This window comes from Pollachius pollachius, assembly GCF_949987615.1.
Source record: "Pollachius pollachius genome assembly, chromosome: 16".
Lineage (NCBI taxonomy): Eukaryota > Metazoa > Chordata > Actinopteri > Gadiformes > Gadidae > Pollachius > Pollachius pollachius.
Genome location: NC_136949.1, coordinates 15,683,354 through 15,700,815, shown reverse-complemented (window position 1 = coordinate 15,700,815; position 17,462 = coordinate 15,683,354). Strand labels below are relative to the sequence as shown.

Below are 17,462 nucleotides of genomic sequence, written 5' to 3'. Positions count from 1 at the left end.
AATAATAATAAAAAAAAACATATCGTAACGAACCCCTACTACTGCGATGGATTGAACCCAATGTTCTGCATTTGCGCGATGTGATGACGTAGTGTGACAATGTGCGGTAATATTTGAGTTAGTGTGTGCATGACTTTATGGCTTTATTATTATAATATTATATAGTTAGTTAATGGCAATTTATTGTTGACAAAATAATGAGTTTCGAACAACTTGAACTGAATCCTAGAATCATCAAAGCAGTCAATAATGGTAAGAAGGCCATGTCAGTGGCTTATTTCTGGGTTTATTTATTTTATTTCCAGTTTATGTGATGATCAACCATGCATAACTTGTGTCTGTGTATCTGTATATGCATAAGCTAACATAGGCGTAGCCAGGGACATACTCAAGTTTTCGGGACCCGACCTGCAGCGACTGACAAGACTGTCCGCATCTGACGTTCATCATCTTCAAACCGCCGTGGCTGCACTTTTCTGTAAAAAAACACCAGTTTCTGGTAAGATGATTATCTATATTCACATGTCGATTGAGCAGACAGTAGCAGCCCAGGGGACTTTAACGTGAAAACAAGTGCTGCTCATTTTAGTTTAAAAACAACAACCCCAACTTGTCAGAATGAAGGGTAGCTCTAGGAATTTATTATTTAATTAGTTAATTTCAGTAAAATTATTGAAGATGGGGAGGGATTCTGAAGACAAGATAAACATTGTTCTAATTTAGTATTAACACTGAGTTAAACACGTGTGGGAGCAGTGTATTGTTGATTATCTAGTATAATTGTTATATTTGTTAGCTCTACAGCTTTACCGTGGGGAGTGTCCCGAGTGGGACTGTGGACTGCGTGTGTCGCTGGGGTGTCCGGTCCTGGATGGTGTCCTTAGAGGAGGTCTCCTGCCCTGGGGTCTTACTGAGCTGGCCGGGCCGAGTGGAGCAGGGAAGAGCCAGCTTGCCATGCAGCTCTGTCTCTCAGTACAGTACCCAGCGCAGTATGGAGGGCTGGGCTCTGGTTAGTGCACTGGCAGTTCCCAACCAGTTTCAAGGTTTGCTAAAAACATATCATATACTGGAGAGATTGGAGAGTCGATCTAGGAATCAGAAATACAAGGTTATTCATTAGCTTTTTGGGGGGTTGGCTTTGTTGGTAGGTTGTACATAGTTTTCACTATAGTGCTTACTCTAGTGCTATAACTGTGTTGCAGGCGCTCTGTACATCTGTACAGAAGACTCTTTCCCCATCAGACGTTTGAAGCAGCTGCAGAACGAGCAGCCGAGTCTGAGGAGCGATGTTCCTCCAGACGTGGTCTCCAGCATCTGCTTCTCTGACAACATTTACGTGGAGCATGCTGCAGATCTGGTAGGATACAGTGGAGCAGAAGGCCGCTGTAGAAACAAGTTGCTGTAAAGCAACCCTAACCCTAACCCTATATAGATATTGATATTGAAATATATACCCCTGTTCATGGCAATTTAGGGTCACGCCCCCCGTCGTTACAATGCCGAACTCGGACCAACAAACCAGACTAGATAACAAAAACGTATGGAAAAAATGTCAGCTGACAGTATATCAAAGCAGGTAAAGTTTTTGCCAATTTCTTCCAAAAGCAATCGAAAGGGACTACATTACCCTATGGTGGGGTATATTCAAAACTATAAAGTACACCGGAAGGTGACAAGCTTAAATTCAGTTGGTATTCTGGCCTGTCACACATTCTGATCCACATTACACACTTTTACTTCTCACGTTGTGGCTTGGGAAAAGGGATGAAATAGGGATGTAAAGTATACTACTACTATTTAGTGCTTTTTAAGTATTAAGACACTTTTATCCAAAGTGACTCGCAGAGCAACGAGACAGGTTATTAAAGTGCAGGTAGGTGGTTTGGGTTTATCTTACTCTAGGATGCCGACAGGGCCTTGGGGAAGGAACCCAGAACCTTTTGGCTGGGAGTCTAATCATGCACCTATGTATTACCATTACTTATTCATATTATTAGTAAAAATTCACAATAGTTGAGTATTCTTTGTATTACTTATAATGCTGTGATCGGCTACCTCATTTTGGCTTGGTCCTATCTGTCTAGATCTGTGCTAAATCCATCTATTAGTCTACAGGCGGCGCTGATCCCCAGTGTTTTCAGCTAGTACTGTGTGTGGTCCCTAGGGGGCGCTGATGGCGTGTGTGTCCCAGAGAGTGCCGGTGCTGCTGGCCCAGGGCCGGGTCAGGCTGCTGGTGGTGGACTCGGTGGCCGCTCTGTTCCGCTCTGAGTTCCAGGCGGACCAGGGCCTGGAGCGGTCACGCCACCTGACGGCCTTCGCCACCGCCCTGCACAAGCTGAGCTCCGCCTACCAGCTCCCCATCCTCTGTGTCAACCAGGTGGGTGGGTTGGGTTGGGTTATGGTTAGTTTGGCTAGGTCAGGATAGTTAGTGTCTTTCTTAATGCCTTCCCGTGTATCGAAAATGTGTTTGCTAGTTAGTTGAGTTACAGTAAGTGCAATCATTTCTGTGTCTCAACCAGAAATTATTCAAGGGTCAGTTGGGTTATGGTCTATTGGTTTAAAGCCTTCTTGTTCTGTTTGTCAAGTCAGTAAGGTTAGTTATATGAGTAAGTTGGGTAGGTTAGCTAGGTCTGTTGGTGAGCCGAGGGTAGCATGGCTCCGCACGCCTACGTACTTGCACTAAATTTTAATTTCCCTTCATTACTACGTCTGGGTTTGCAGTATATTCGCGGATTTTCTCTGGCCAAATTTTTCCGGTCCAATCAGCGAAGTGGCTGAGAACAATGCCGTTAAAGTTGTGCGCTAGTTTGAGTTGTAGTCAGACTTTAGCGATTGGTTATGACAGATCCAGAGTGGCACTGGGCAGATCCAATAGTTTTAAACTCCAACAGACACCTGCCTTCAAGTGAGCTAACGTTTGTCAATGGAGAGAGGCCAGACTCTCTGAAATTAATTGAAGTACAAGAGTGGTAGGACCAGGCTAAGCCGAGGGGAGTTAGGCAAGTAAAAGCGTTTTTGCTTTTCTCCCAAGGTGACTGATGTGATGGAAGGGGATTCTAACCATGATGCTGGGTTGAGGTAAATTTCTCAACTTCTCTTTGTTTCTGCAGTCATATTATTCACCTTATTTCTACTGTTGTATTTTGCACCTATTTAGCTGTCATCTAAACACACGTCACTCATAACACTAATTACGGGTCTTCTGCTTGTATGCAACAAGGCATGGGCAGTAGTCTCATCTAACGAGTTGAGTCTGCTACCTTTTCCCTGGTGCATCATATATAGGAGCAGACCCATTATTAGTGATACGCATGACACCTTTGTTGTCCTATGATGACACCTCTGTGGAAAGGCTCTATAACAGTGGTACAAAGGGGTTCGTCATGGGTCAAACACCTTACCTTATGCTGGGAAATAATTATATGACACATATCCTTCATATCATCTGTGCGTGTATCTGTGCGCTTCAGACCAGTGGACAGTAAGGTGGTTCCCGCCCTGGGCATGGCGTGGGCCAATCAGGTGATGGTCCGACTGATGGTGACCCGCCTCCCAGGAGCGGTCTCCATGGGAACTCAGAGCAGCGCTCGCCGCCGGTTGGAGGTGGTGTTCGCTCCTCACCTGGCCAGAGACAGTTGTCTGTTTGGGGTGTGGAGGGAGGGAACCAGGGGGCTTCCTTCTCCCCCAACACAGGACGCCAGCTCATGACCACAACCCAATTCTGTTGACCACTCGCCCTTAACATACCTCCGCCCTTCATGACCCCATGGGTCCACCCTCTTGGCTCACCAGATGTATTGTTGGAACTGATGATTATTTAACTCTTTTGCGAACATGTAGATATGTAAATGTTCTCTTTTTTAATTGGTATAAGAATATATTGAGTTTTATCTTTGTGTTGCATGTTTTAAATAAAACATTCAACAAAAATGTGTTTGGTTGTTTGGTTTGATTTACTCCAAAGGCATTAAAAGATTAAAATATAAAGCTTATTGGTTATTAGTAGTTTCAGTTGTTTTTTATTGTATAAGCCATCAGAAAGCAATTTCCTGCCCTGATATTAAAATTGAGTCAAAATTGTGTTTTACCCCCAAAAAGTTATTCTAGGGTTAGTTAGTAGGGTAAGTTTAAGGGTTAACTCATTAGGAAGACATTATTGGTGACGCGTTGAACTCCCTCCCGATTAAGGACAGGACTGAAACAGTGCCAACTAGCGGTCTGTGGCCATTCCTTCCTGACTCATTCCGTTGTTGGTAAAGGAGTATCGCTGTCTGAGGAATAACGGGTTTTGATGACCGGACTGCTCGTATTACAAAACGTCGTTTGAATTGGACGTTTCTTCCGAGGTAAATTGTTTTAAACTTTTATTTCTGATAATTATCAGCCGATATCGTTGTTTAGCAGCCTGTACACTGCACAGTGCGTGATGCTCGGGTGTTGTTTTGGTCGTTTTCGTAGGCCTTCGGGTGGTGGTCGTTCGCTATCTACCAGGGATCGATGCTCTAATGACAGGTTCTCAATTCATTACGAATTTGGGATAGTATCAATGCTTAAACGAATATATAAGCAACCGGGTGTTGATTCAAGCTGAGACTGAGGGAGAATTATAACGGCACTAGGGCAAGAGGGAGTTTTTAGATTAAGTAACTCCAATCCTAGTTTTGTATTGATGATCAAATGTTATTAATCATTCATTTGTATATGACTAGGGCGTTCAATAGTAACGTGCGGACACGTACACATCTGAATACACATAACATCGCCACATAAGGGGTTATTTGTTGTGGATAATTTCCAGTCGTGCACATTAGATCCAAACACTGTGTTTACATTACAATGTAAGTGCGTGGAATCTACGCCCAAACTCTGATCGCAATGGATTGGATTCCGGTAAAAGTGCTTATTATCCGCCGGATACTGCCACCCTCTGGTCAATTATTATTGATAGGTCGATAGATGAGGTTACGTCCTGATATCCTGACTAAGTGCTGCTGCCTCTCGTGTTTCTGCAGGCAAGAAGATGAGTGGAGGTTTGTGGATCCTGGGCGCCGTCGCGGCTCTCCTCTCCGTGCACTTAGCCAGCTCCCAGGAGCTGAGCAGAGGGAACGCGGACTTTGCCAGCCGGCTGTACCGGGCGGTCTCCAGCCGCACGGACGATAACGTGCTCCTCTCCCCGTACACCGTGTCCGCGGCAGTGGCCATGCTTGCCAGCGGCTGCGAGGGTGCGACGCGGCAGCAGCTTCTGTCTGCGAGCGGTCTCGGAAATCTGGCGCCAGCGCAGATCCCAGGTAGACCTACTACATCCACCTCATAACATCTCATTTGAGAAGACACCTGTTTCACCACCATGCGTGATGTTGATTGGCTAATGGCCATAACAATCCATTTCCAAATCAATACACTTTCCCGATACTACTAGCCTGCTAACGAGTAGGCATACATAGTGGTATTTCATAGGCCATCTGGGTGGACCTCAGTCTTGCCCAGGTGAATGATGGATGGATCAGAGTACCAGCCTATAGACTGTGCCAAATGGTACTGGTAGATCTGTCCATTATACATACATAAGTTGAGGGTGGATTTTTGAATTGCTTGTAATGGTTAATCAACATCACACCTGGTGGGGAAAAGGGGTCCCATTAAACATGGCCCTTGCTAACTATATTCAACAACTGTATATCAACAGTACTGGGATATAAACACCAATTGGAATATTTAATGTCTGCTTGTTGATGTGTTGTGTCTCAGGTCTCTTCCAGGCCCTCCAGAACTCCATCACCGGGGACGGGGTATTCTCCCTGCAGCAGGGCCTGGCTCTGTTCCCCTCCACAGCCTATTCCCTGTCCCCCTCCTACCTGGAGCTGGTGCAGACCCAGTTCGGAGGCAAGGCCGAGGGCCTCTCCTACGCCTCCCGGACTGTGGCCATGCACTCCATCAACAGCTGGGCCCTGGAACAGACCGCCGGCCAGGTCAAGGACGTGGTGGGCAGCCTGGATGCCGAGACCAAGCTGCTGCTGGTCAGCGTGGCCTACTACCAAAGTGAGGAGGGCCGGACGTTAATGCCACATTTACTACCTTCTGCTCAGCCGTCTGAGCACATAGCTGCGTCATAACACAGTGTTGTTTACCCCTGCACCTTTTGACGGATGCGGACCTATGCTGTCATGGAGGCGTTTAGTTCTGCCAGAGGTTGGCAACGTATTGCCCGTCTCTAAGAGGATAGTAAATACTTATTGGTTGAGCAGGGATCGTGCCTCCTGTTATAGTAAAGGTTTGTTTTGGAGACAACTTCCGAGCAACCATAAAATGAGCACTGTATTTTCAGTTGGTTGTGATTCACCAACAGACGCAGTTTGCGTTTTTTAACTGCAAAATAAAACAAAATATCAACAGTGCTATGCATGACCTGATTAATCGTTTATGTATATTTTGGGTTATTAAATACTGCCCCCTTGTGTTCACGTGAAGTAGCAGGCAAGTGTATGTAGGCACCTCTGTGAAGATCAGGACCTTCTTGGTCGTTCTGATGGAGAGTCCGTCCTCCAATAAGCAACCAATTTACCAATTTACAACCATAACATTCCCTCTTTTATTTTAAACAACGCCTTTTCACTCTCCTCCTTCTACAGCTCAGTTCTCCTTCCTCTTCAACGACAGCATCACCCAGGACGAGCGCTTCTACGTGAACCGCTACCAAATCGTCCAGGTGCCCATGATGTTCCACTCGGGGAAGCACCACCTGGCCTATGACCCCTCCCTCAAAGTGGGCCTCCTCAAGCTGCCCATGGCGGGCGGGGTGGCCATGCTGGTGATGCTGCCTGATGAGAACATCTCCGTGACGTCGGTGGAGGAGGAGTTCACAGCCGAGAGGTTCCAGGGTTGGCTGCTGAAGCTTAAGAGGACGTAGGTTGGCCCCACCCTGTGACCCTGTGACGCTAGGCATAGTGACCTGACCACCATAGGAACTAGGTAGCTTTAGTCTGAGAGTCTACACCCCGGGGACTGCCAATTTATCAACTCTAAAGTATCGATCAACTCCCCAGTCTCCTTCCTGGTAGAAGGTACCTATTACTGGTAGGCTGGTGTTGATCAATCGATCACAGTGTTTTTCAAACTGTGGGGTTGGACTCATAAGTAGTTGCTGGACGGCCACAATGCATTCATTTCTTTATATATATTTATATGCATGCCGACTTACCCTGTCTGTGTCATTTGATCATTGGTATGTTTGAAGGTGAAAATAAGAATACTATAAATCATGGATATTGTAATGAGGATGTACAAATATTTGATGGTGTCCTAGGCCATCATTTAGCCACACAGGTGGTCACGGCATGGCAATTTTTTGGCTCCCCTGATTCAATCATGCATCTGCGTGGACACTCCCATTTGTGATTTGTGTCTGGTGGTAAAGTAGGGCCCCTTGAATAGGTGTTGGGTGTAACTGCTGTAACGAGGCCACTGTGTCTCCATCTCTACAGGAGGTTGGAGGTGCAGCTCCCTCGTTTCCAGATGGAAAGTTCCAGCTCTCTGCAGGACGTCCTGAAGCAGATGAAGGTCACAGACGTCTTCCAGGACGGAGCAGACCTGTCCAGCATGACAACAGAAGAAGGCATCCAGCTTACCCAGGTCAGTTGACTGACCTAAACCAAACTCAAAGTCTGTTTGACAGATTTTAAGTAGCCCAGGTTAGTTTAACTCACATTTAAAGTAGCATTAGTATTGTCCCTTAGGGGTAGGCAGTGTCTAACTGAGGGGACCGTGTTTAACTGGGTTAACCAGCGAGGGTAACCATCTGGTGTTACTAGTAAACAAGGTGACCACAGATGCGGAATATGTTGGCGTTTTTGCTCTAGGTTTACCACAAGGCAGCCATCACGGTGGACGAGAGCGGCCCTGTCACGGGGGGCTCCCCGATGGAGACCTTTAACAGCCCTCCCCCCCGGCTCACCATCAACAGACCCTTCCTCTTCATCATCTATCACGAGAGGACAAGCAGCATCCTACACATGGGCCGCGTGGTGGACCCCCAGCCATAGTAAGGTAGCAGACACAGTCACCCACTGTCTGCTACCTTACCCAAACCCCAGGGAAACCCGGCCCCAACCAAGTATCCCTAACCCCAACTACATAACCCCGGCCTCAGACACACATTGAGAACCATCGCCTATCCTTCTACCCCCTAACCCTTACCTCTGAGAAGCTCCACCCCAACTATCTAACCGTGTCACACATAAAGGAACCCACCTTCTTATACCAACTAAACAACCACATTATCACAGAAACTCTATGTTTACATGCAAATACACTGATCGTATTCTGGTTAGGACAAACAGGCAAGTTATTGGCTGTCATGTAAACATCTTAGGTCGGTAAGGAGAATGAATGTATTGCTTAATGCAGTTAAGACGCTATGCTGTGCATGTAACCATGCTGACCTGGTATCTAGTCGTAACCCCACTATCTAAAATAAACAACGGGACTACGTATTTCATATTTTGGTTTGGTCTCCTAACATTCCTTGAACCGACTGAATAGTTAGGACCTTATACGTATTTATAACCGTTTCATTGTTGTGGTGTTTTATATGGTTTGTGAGCAAATCACAGATCGGCTTGCAAAACAAACAATCAAATCGTATGGCTGCCATCTAAACCAATCAGATGGGGTATTCTAATAATAGCAATTATAATAAAAGAGCTTCTTGTAATGCTACGTAAAAATACTGTCTTCTGCAAAGCATGTTCAGTTAATAAATAAAACAAATTAAAAGTGTGAAATCTGACCCTGTTTGAGCCTCACTTTTTGTTGGAGTTGCTTCCTGTGTCACTTCCTGAAGTCAAAGTCAAAGTGAACTTTGTCAGACCGAGTGCAACAAGTTACATAGAGGGCCGGAATTGCGTTTAACCATACTCCAAATGTGCTATTAATATATATATACCACACAACATATAACATTTAACATAATAACAGTAACATAAAATAGCAGCATGGAAATACAGTTACACGTTATTATGACTAAAAGTTATTGTGCATAAAAAGAGCATTGTACAGAATGTTCATGGATTTACTTGAGTGAGTTGAGGATGGCCTTTGGGAAAAAGCTGTTGCTGACTCTGGTAGTCCTGCACCGCATGCTGCGGTAGCGCTTGCCAGTTCGTGTGCTGGGTGGGTGGGGTCTTTGATGGTGGTGATGGCTCTCTTGCATCAGCAGGACGGGTCCAGTTCCTGGATGGATGGTTGGGCTGATCTGTTGATCTTCTCTGCTGTCCTACCACCCTCTAGCGGTTTCTTGCTCAATGCAGGGACAGACCATCTTTACATTGAGGTGTTCAACTGCATTCTTAGAAGATAACAGAGAAGTTAAAGTGAAAAGGAAAATAAAGGGGGTCCAATTTGGGGGCCGAAACTTTTTCACTTTTTGTGACTCGTGGATGTACTTTTGGTACAGTAGTATTTACATGTAACTTGTATACCTTAGTGATACATTTTATGTACGTGCTTCGTGTTCTGAAAAACCATTTATTCTCCATCCCGACCGGGCATGCAGTCTTCACTGCAGCTGCACCTGATACCGCTAAGCCATACATGGAGCTCTTACAGATAGCCATCAAAAGAAGTCTCACTGAGGAATTCAATGAGAGCAGACACATTCCTCCCTCTCCTGATGCACCGCGGACATCGTGTCCAAGTTAAAGTCCAAGTCCACGCCCCTCTTTTAAACATGAGTATGAATCCCCCCAAAACACACTCTATGTGCCAGCCTTTAGTCTAGCAACGCTATCCCTAGATAACCCCAACCCTAGCAAAACAATCCCTAGCTACACATACCCCTAGCACAATAAGACTATTACAAATTATGTAACTCTTTAACTCAAAACATTCACTAAACAGTTGGCAAAAAACGAACCCAGCCATGTCATACGACCGGAAGAATAATGTAATAATAATGACTCAATGAATAATGACTCATCGATATGACTAATTTTAACTTAACTGGCAGTGACTTCTCTGAGATGCAGATAATGATACACGATCAGGATGAGGAAGCTTTGTTGGCTTTTTACCAGATGAGCCCAACCAACCATCCAGGACCTGTACCCGTCCCGCTGCCGCAAGAGAGCCACCACCCTCACCACCCTCTGTAGAGCCTTCTGGTTAGCAGCAGGCTAGCTGCCGTACCAGACTGAGAGGCTGCTGGTGAGGATGCTCCCAATAGCACCCCTTTAAAAGGTGGTGAGGGCAGAAGGGGGAGGTCAGCTCTCCTCATCCAGCGAAGGAAGTGGAGGCGTTGCTGTGCCTTCTTGACTATGGAGGTGGTGTTGGTGGACCATGTCAGGTCCTCTGTGACATGCACCCCCAGGAACATGGTGCTTTTCAAAGACTCCACTGCACTGCCATTGATGCTGAGTGGGGTGTGTGGTTTTTGTTTCTTCCTCAAGTCCACACTTATTTATTAATTTTGTTTTGTTGACGTTGAGTTGATGATTATTGATGTCACACCAGTTGATGAGTGGATGTACCTCCTCTGTAGGCTGAGCCGTCACCGTCGCTGAAGAGGCCCACCACTGTTGTATCATCTGCGAATTTGATGACGTGTTTTGAATTGTGTCTGGCACAACAGTCATGTGTCATCAGTGTGAACAACAGAGGGCTCAACACACACCCCTGGGGGACCCCGGTGTTCATGATGGTGGTCTCTGAGGAGTTTTTTTTCCAACAATTACTGTCTGTGGTCTGTCGGTAAGGAAATCCAGTAGCGAGTTGCAAAGTGGTGTGCTGATGCCTATTAAGCTGAGGTTATTCACCAGGTGACAGGGGATGACTGTGTTGGAGGCGGAGCAGAAGTCAATGAACAGCATCCGCATGTCACTGTATTTGTTGTCAGGATAAGCCAGGCATAGGTGGAGTGCTGTTGCTATGGCATCATCAGTGGAACGTTTGGGACGATATGCAAACTGAAATGGGTCAAGTGTAGTGGGGAGACTGGATGTTACATGAGCCTTGACCAACCATTCAAAACGCTTCATCATGATGGGCGTGAGGGCTATGGGCCGGTAGTCGTTCAGTGTTGAGGCTGGGGATTAAGGGCAAATCCCCATATGTTGATCTTTTCTGCATACACAGACAAACACAATATTGAATGTCAACATAAATACATACAATAATAATAATTAATAAAAATATAATAAATAAATAACAATTCCAACAATACCTACAGAAATACTTGACCAGTTAAAACAAATCATAAGCCTTTTTATTAAGTGCTTCTTTTCTTAAGTCAAACCAAACCAGTAACCAGTACTTGCTACTGCCTGGCAGGAAGGAGTGTTGATCTGGCCTGTATTTCAATCTGTTTTCATAGTTCAAACTAGGTCAGCCAAATGTGACCACTCCCCCTTAATAGCTAGCATATTGCTAGAATAAAATATCCCATGGCCAGACAACAGCCTGAGCAGCCAAAGGCTCCTGACAGGTGTTTGGACACGGCTGGGAAAGCCTTTCTGAACCCCAGACGGATTTGTTCTGAAAGGTAGGACTGTAGTTAGCTGCTTTGGTGCTTAGGTGCTTTGAAGTGTGTTTTGACTTCATATCCTCCCGAAAAAGTATTTCCAAACCATTGTTTGCATTCTTTTAACTCTTATTTAAATCTTCTAATTCATTTCTATTTAACTATTTTATGTTCTCATTTCTGTCCTGTACAAAATGTCTTAATAAAGTGCAATAAAGACCCTAATAAATTAAAGGTTTTTGTAACTTAACATTTCTATAGCAGCTATTAATGCCCATTGACCATGCACTGTACTTTGGTGCATCCATGTACTGTAGTGTGTACAATCAGTAATTTGTATTACTTTTGCATGTTGAAACTTACCAACGCAGACGCAGGTCACTGGATCTTTGCTTTCAGATGATCGTCAGGTGTGCTCAGCCAACATTTCAATGGCTTGAATTTCAGATTACTATAAATAAAGATTTTTGCTTAATGCAGGGACAGACCAGCTTTATAATGATTCAACTACATTCCTAGAAAATATAGATGATTGTAAGTAAAAGTGAAAAGCAAAATAAAGCGGGTCCAATTTCAGGGGCACCAACCTTTTCACTTTTTGCGATCTGTGGATGTACTTTTGGTACAGCTAGGATCAAAATATTTAGTGCAGTAAAATAAGCATTATTATATTATGAGTTGAGTATGCGTATCATTGTAGTATTTACATGTTACTTGTATGGCTTAGTAATATCTTTTATGAACATGCTGTGTGACCTGAAAACCTATGTATTCTCCCTCCCGACCGGGCATGCGGTCATCACTGCAGCTGCACCTGATACCGCTGAGCCAAACATGGAGTTTGAAGACTACACTGCCTACAGTAACCTGTCTGATGAGGAGCTCTTACAGTTAGCCATCGAAAGAAGTCTCACTGAGCAATTCCTCGAGAGCCGTTACATTCATCCCCCTCCTGATGCACCAAGGACACCGTGTCAAAGTCAAAGTCCAAGTCATAGTCCACGGCCCTCTTTTAAACATGAGTATGATTCCCCCCCAAACACACTCTATGTGCCAGCCTTTAGTCTAGCAACGTCATCCCTAGCTAACCCAAACCCTAGCAAACCTATCCCTAGCTACACCTACCCCTAGCACAATATGACTATTACAAATTAAAATACAATGAAAAAAATGTATTAATAAATAGCTCAAAACATTCACTTAACACAAGGCAAAACAATAATCCAGCCATTGCATACTACTGGAAGAATAATGAGATAAAATGACTAAGTTTTACTTTACTTGCAGCCTCTTCACTGAGATGCAGATAATGATCCACGACCAGGATGGAGGAGCTTTGTTGGCTTTTGTAAAGGAAAACTCAAGCAGCTCTACAGCCACCAATAGTGACGGCTGGACCGCTCTCCACGAAGCCGCTTACTTTGGCGAGCTGGGATGCCTCATGATCCTGATAGAAAGTAAGTCTAGTGTCCTATCACCACCACTCGACCACTTTCAAGCAAATACCTCTGAGCCTTGTCCTTCATTTGTTTTTCTCATGGTCTGTTAATCCTCGGGGCATTATACAGGGTCGTGTACACTACAGGGTCGGACTCCCAACTGAAAGGTGCTAGGTTCCATCCCCAATGTCCAAAGTCTAACTGTAGTCATCTTTGAGCAAGAAAGCACCCCTACCTACTCATTGATGTGGTATCTGAAAAATGTGACTCTAAGTCGCTTTGGATAATAGTGTTTGCTAAATGACTAGAACAATAGAATCAAGTACAGGCAGCCGTGTAAAGAAGAGTTGTATTAAGTTTGTCCTCTCTTTCTCTCCGTAGGGTTTCCTGACATGGTGAACAGATGTAGCCCCATAAACCAGACCGCCCTCCTCCTGGCTGCATACCGAGGACAGGTCTCCTGTGTTGAGTATCTCCTGGAGCATGGGGCCGACCCCAACATCTGCAACAAGGAACAAGAGAGTCCGCTGTTCAGAGGTAACACAATCCCCCTCTCTCCAAAGATGGAGAAGAGCAGACAAGTTTTCAAAAAAGCACAAAAAGTACAGCTCTTTCCTTTTCCCCTTCACTCAGGCAAACATCTTATATACTACTGAGTGGTTCTGATTTAGAAGGGCAGACTGGTCAGTGGTTAGGTAGGGTCTTTGACTCTCAGCCGAAAGATTCTGGGTTTGATCCCAAATGTCCTACAATGTCTACCTTTAGGCATCCTCACCTGCTCATTAATGGCATACACTAGAATAAAGGTGTAATTAGACTGGTACATGGTGTGGCAAAACCAGAAAATGATGATGTTGACAAAGTTGACAAAAAATGATGTTGACAAAGGACACAGGCAGAACAGAATAACAGTCAAAGGGCTATTGTTCGATAATTTGAATGCTGTCTTTCAGCATGTGAAAATAAAAGCCTGCGCATGGTGGAGCTCCTTCTGAGGTCTGGAGCGTCAGTGAACAAGGCAGACAACCAGGGAGCAACGGCCTTCCATGAAGCCGTCAAAAACGACCACCTGGAGGTCTGTGAGATCCTGTTCCAGGCCGGAGCCAAGATCTCTACCTTCAATATCTACGGGAATCGGCCGTTCTTCACCGCCGCACAGAGCGGATGTGTCAACGTCTTGGGCTTCCTACTGGCTAAAGGTTAGCCCTTTGCCCTAATTTCTTGTCTGTGATTATTATTTTTTATCGCATCTTTCTAACTTGTGGATATTGTACGTAGCTGTGTAGATGGATTAGGATTTAGACTGACCCTCCAAACACTTTTCCAGGATAAGGTTTGTTATTGTGCATTCTGTATAACTGCAGGCAAGCTATGTACAAATGCAACTGCTTTCTGACTTTTTTGACATTGTTTACCGTGTCCGTTGTTGTGTCTCAGGTGCGGATATTAATAAGCAGGCTAGAGATGGAGCGACTCCTCTGTACGAAGCATGCAAGAACGACCACCTCTCCACGGTGGAGATTCTTCTGTCACATAAGGCAGACGTAAACCTGCCCACAAAGTCTGGCCTCCTACCCATCCACCAAGCCACGCAGAGGGCAAACAAACAGTAGGAATTTTTTTGTTATTTATTGGACATCATGCTCTGCTCCAGTAGTTCCCAACCTTTCTGGTGGCACAACCCAACAAGTAATTGTTGGGTTGTGGCACCAACTTAAAAGATGTAGGGAATGATTCTGAAAAATGTCACACTCTTTATGACTAGGAAACGTTCCCAGTTCCTGGGCATGTAGCCTGGCGAGAGCCAGCCTTGGCACAATTGAAAGACCTTGCTAGAATAATTAATCAATGATGAAGCAAGTCTTTGGGGAACACCTAGCTTTACCTTACGACAGACGGATTGGGAACCGCTGCTCTACACACAGAAAATTGTAGTCCTAAAATTTGTTCTAGGCAGCACTAACCTGTTTTCCAATGATTTTTTTGAAAAGGATGGTCTCCATGCTGCTTCCTCTGACCAGCAAGAAGAAGGTCAGCAGCAGCGGCATCAGCCCTCTGCACCTCGCTGCCGAGGATGGCTCGGATGACATCCTGGAGCTGCTGATCCAAGACGGCTACGACGTCAACAGCCAGCTCTCCAGGGAGCACCGGCTGATGTATGAGGACCACCGCAGCACGGCGCTGTACTTCTCCGTCTACGACAACAACCTGGAGGCCGCCACCATTCTCCTGGAGGCCGGAGCCGACCCCAACCTGGACTTCTTCAACCCTCTCCTGAACTCCGTCCAGAAGGGAAACGCTGAATTAGTGGAGCTGCTGTTGATGTACGGTCGTGGAATATAATAAATAACACATCCATTTAGGCCTGTGGTCAATTTGAATATACATGTGTAAAGCGTCTCCTTGTAAATAGAGGTAGCTCCCTTCCTCCCTCCAGTTGAAAGTTGTCTTGTTATAGTTAGCATCTGTATCTCTACTGTCGACAAGAAGTCAAAAACACTGAGTCCATGTCTATCTCCTGACTTATATACTGTATTGTGCGATTCCTTTAGTTTCCTTGCATTCTTGCAGACATGTCCACTTCCCCCCATAATGTATCACATATAAACATGGCCTGTGCTGTCCTGGCTGCCTCAGCCACGGCCAATCCACAACATTCTCCACGACAGTCACACTAATTCTTCATCATCAGGTACGGAGCAGACGTCCACGCCAGCCTCTCCACACATAAACTGGGCTTCCCGTCGGCCGTGCTGCTGGCCATGAATTGCATCAACGTGCTGAAGCTCCTGTTGGACCATGGCTGCGATGCCCACCCCTGCTTTGACTGTGACTATGGCAGCAAGGCCCATCCATACTTCGCCCCGCTGTGGGAGGGACAGGAACTGCGATACAGGAGAGAGTCTCCAACTGAACACTCTGTCGATGTATGTCTGTCCTCGTGATGGGTAACCTATGGGATTGCTGGATCTATGGCTGGTGATGGAGATGGGTGGATAGAGAGAGGGGCTAAAGATAGAGGGATGGATACAGGTAGAGGGACACTGGTATATATATAGATTTTAGAGATGGATGGATACATAGATACATATATAGATAGATAGGTATCTAAATAGATAATTACCTTCCCTGACCTATTGAAGTATGTCCATTCAGATTACAGCTTTGTTTACAACTGGTCCAAATTTGTAGTTATTTCTGAATAGAACACATCTATGGTTGTTTGAGTAAAAGGCATTGAACTCCTGTCGGTTGGGTGGCTATATTTTGACGCCGGACACTCATCTCCTCATGTATTAACCATTTCAGATTGATGATGGAGAAGAAAGGATGATAGAGAAAGATAGATTGATAAAAACTTGCAGACTGATATTGTCTGTTTTTGAGCAGGCACCAACTTGCGGCACGACCAAAATTTAACGCAAACTGTGATTCTTTTTCAGTTTTGTGAAGCCATCTCTAAATATTCCATTAAGGAGCCCGGTCCGGTCATCTCCCTGCTTCTGGATTATGTTGGCCACATCAAACTGTGCTCCCGGTTGCTGGAGATCCTAGACGGCTGCAACGACGGGAAGCACATCAAAAGCAAGGCAGGTACGAGAAATCATCATTCATCACTCTTCATTACTCTGATTATAGCTATTTACCCTCTTGTCAATTAGGAGAGTGTTTAAAATTCTCATCAATAAGAAGCGGTTGGGGACTTGGCTCAAGTCTACCTTTAGAGTCAAACAACCTAACCACATGACAATCCTGCCCAACCATGTGATAATGTATATCAATATCTGAAGAAGAACTTCTGTTGAACATTACATTAATCATTTGATGTTATTTGTTGCACTAGTACCACCACATCCCCTGATGCAGCTGTGCAGACTGAGAATCCGGAAGATTCTGGGAGCCAAACGACTAAAAACACTCAATGTTCTGCCGTTACCACATAGACTACTGCGTTTTCTCTGGTACGACGTGGAGTGCATTTCACAGTAAAAGTCCCAAATGTGGAGTACCTTTCAGATTGAGCGCCTGAGCGCTTTTTTTTGTTGAAATTAATTTGATGTTGAAGTGACAATATACATTGATGAAATGTAAGAACTTGTAAATGTACCTATTAATTATGCATTCATAATAAACTTAATTATATTAGCCTTGTCTTTCTGATTCCTACAGCAACAACGCCGATACATTTTTCGCTACTCCAATTTTGATCGTATGCTTTCATTGCTCCCAACCACACTTGCAAGACGCTTTGGATAACATTGTTTGCCATGTCATTTCCACTATGCAGCATGAAACAGCATACATCATATGCACCCAATAGGACGCCAGACAGGGCGATTAGGCCAATAGAAGGTGTGATGCTCCTGCATGATCCTTTGGGAGACGGGTTACATTGACGTAATCAAGAACATTAATCAAAACACGTCATGTCATGAGGTAGTGTGATATAACAGCCGAGGGTAATGCAATCAGGTAACGTTTCGTGAAGGTCAAAGGTCGGATAACAGGTA

The 17,462-nt window shown here is 45.0% G+C and overlaps 3 protein-coding genes across 3 annotated transcripts; all 3 read left to right on the top strand.

The window, feature by feature from the left end:
* Nucleotides 1-141: 141 nt before the first annotated feature.
* xrcc3 (X-ray repair complementing defective repair in Chinese hamster cells 3) lies at nt 142-3,708 on the top strand (the record flags this gene model as incomplete). Its single annotated transcript, XM_079753906.1, has 7 exons — nt 142-252; nt 362-499; nt 797-1,009; nt 1,203-1,357; nt 2,165-2,377; nt 3,032-3,078; nt 3,471-3,708. Exons 1-7 carry the CDS (start codon nt 198-200, stop codon nt 3,706-3,708), a joined length of 1,059 nt encoding a protein of 352 aa, XP_079610032.1. The 5' UTR covers nt 142-197.
* Nucleotides 3,709-4,213: 505 nt separating this feature from the next.
* On the top strand, nt 4,214-8,785 carry LOC307088201 (protein Z-dependent protease inhibitor-like). The gene is made up of 6 exons (XM_079754020.1): nt 4,214-4,346; nt 5,013-5,288; nt 5,749-6,039; nt 6,630-6,903; nt 7,482-7,629; nt 7,857-8,785. The coding sequence occupies exons 2-6, from the start codon at nt 5,021-5,023 to the stop codon at nt 8,037-8,039; spliced, it is 1,164 nt and encodes a 387-aa protein (XP_079610146.1). The 5' UTR covers nt 4,214-4,346; nt 5,013-5,020; the 3' UTR covers nt 8,040-8,785.
* A 3,561-nt stretch (nt 8,786-12,346) lies between these two features.
* Nucleotides 12,347-16,941, top strand: LOC307087581 (ankyrin repeat and SOCS box protein 15-like; the record flags this gene model as incomplete). The annotated part of the gene is made up of 9 exons (XM_079753196.1): nt 12,347-12,402; nt 12,800-12,969; nt 13,333-13,488; nt 13,905-14,150; nt 14,389-14,560; nt 14,943-15,275; nt 15,644-15,878; nt 16,395-16,545; nt 16,796-16,941. The coding sequence occupies 9 exons, from the start codon at nt 12,347-12,349 to the stop codon at nt 16,939-16,941; spliced, it is 1,665 nt and encodes a 554-aa protein (XP_079609322.1).
* Between the last annotated feature and the right edge of the window lie 521 nt (nt 16,942-17,462).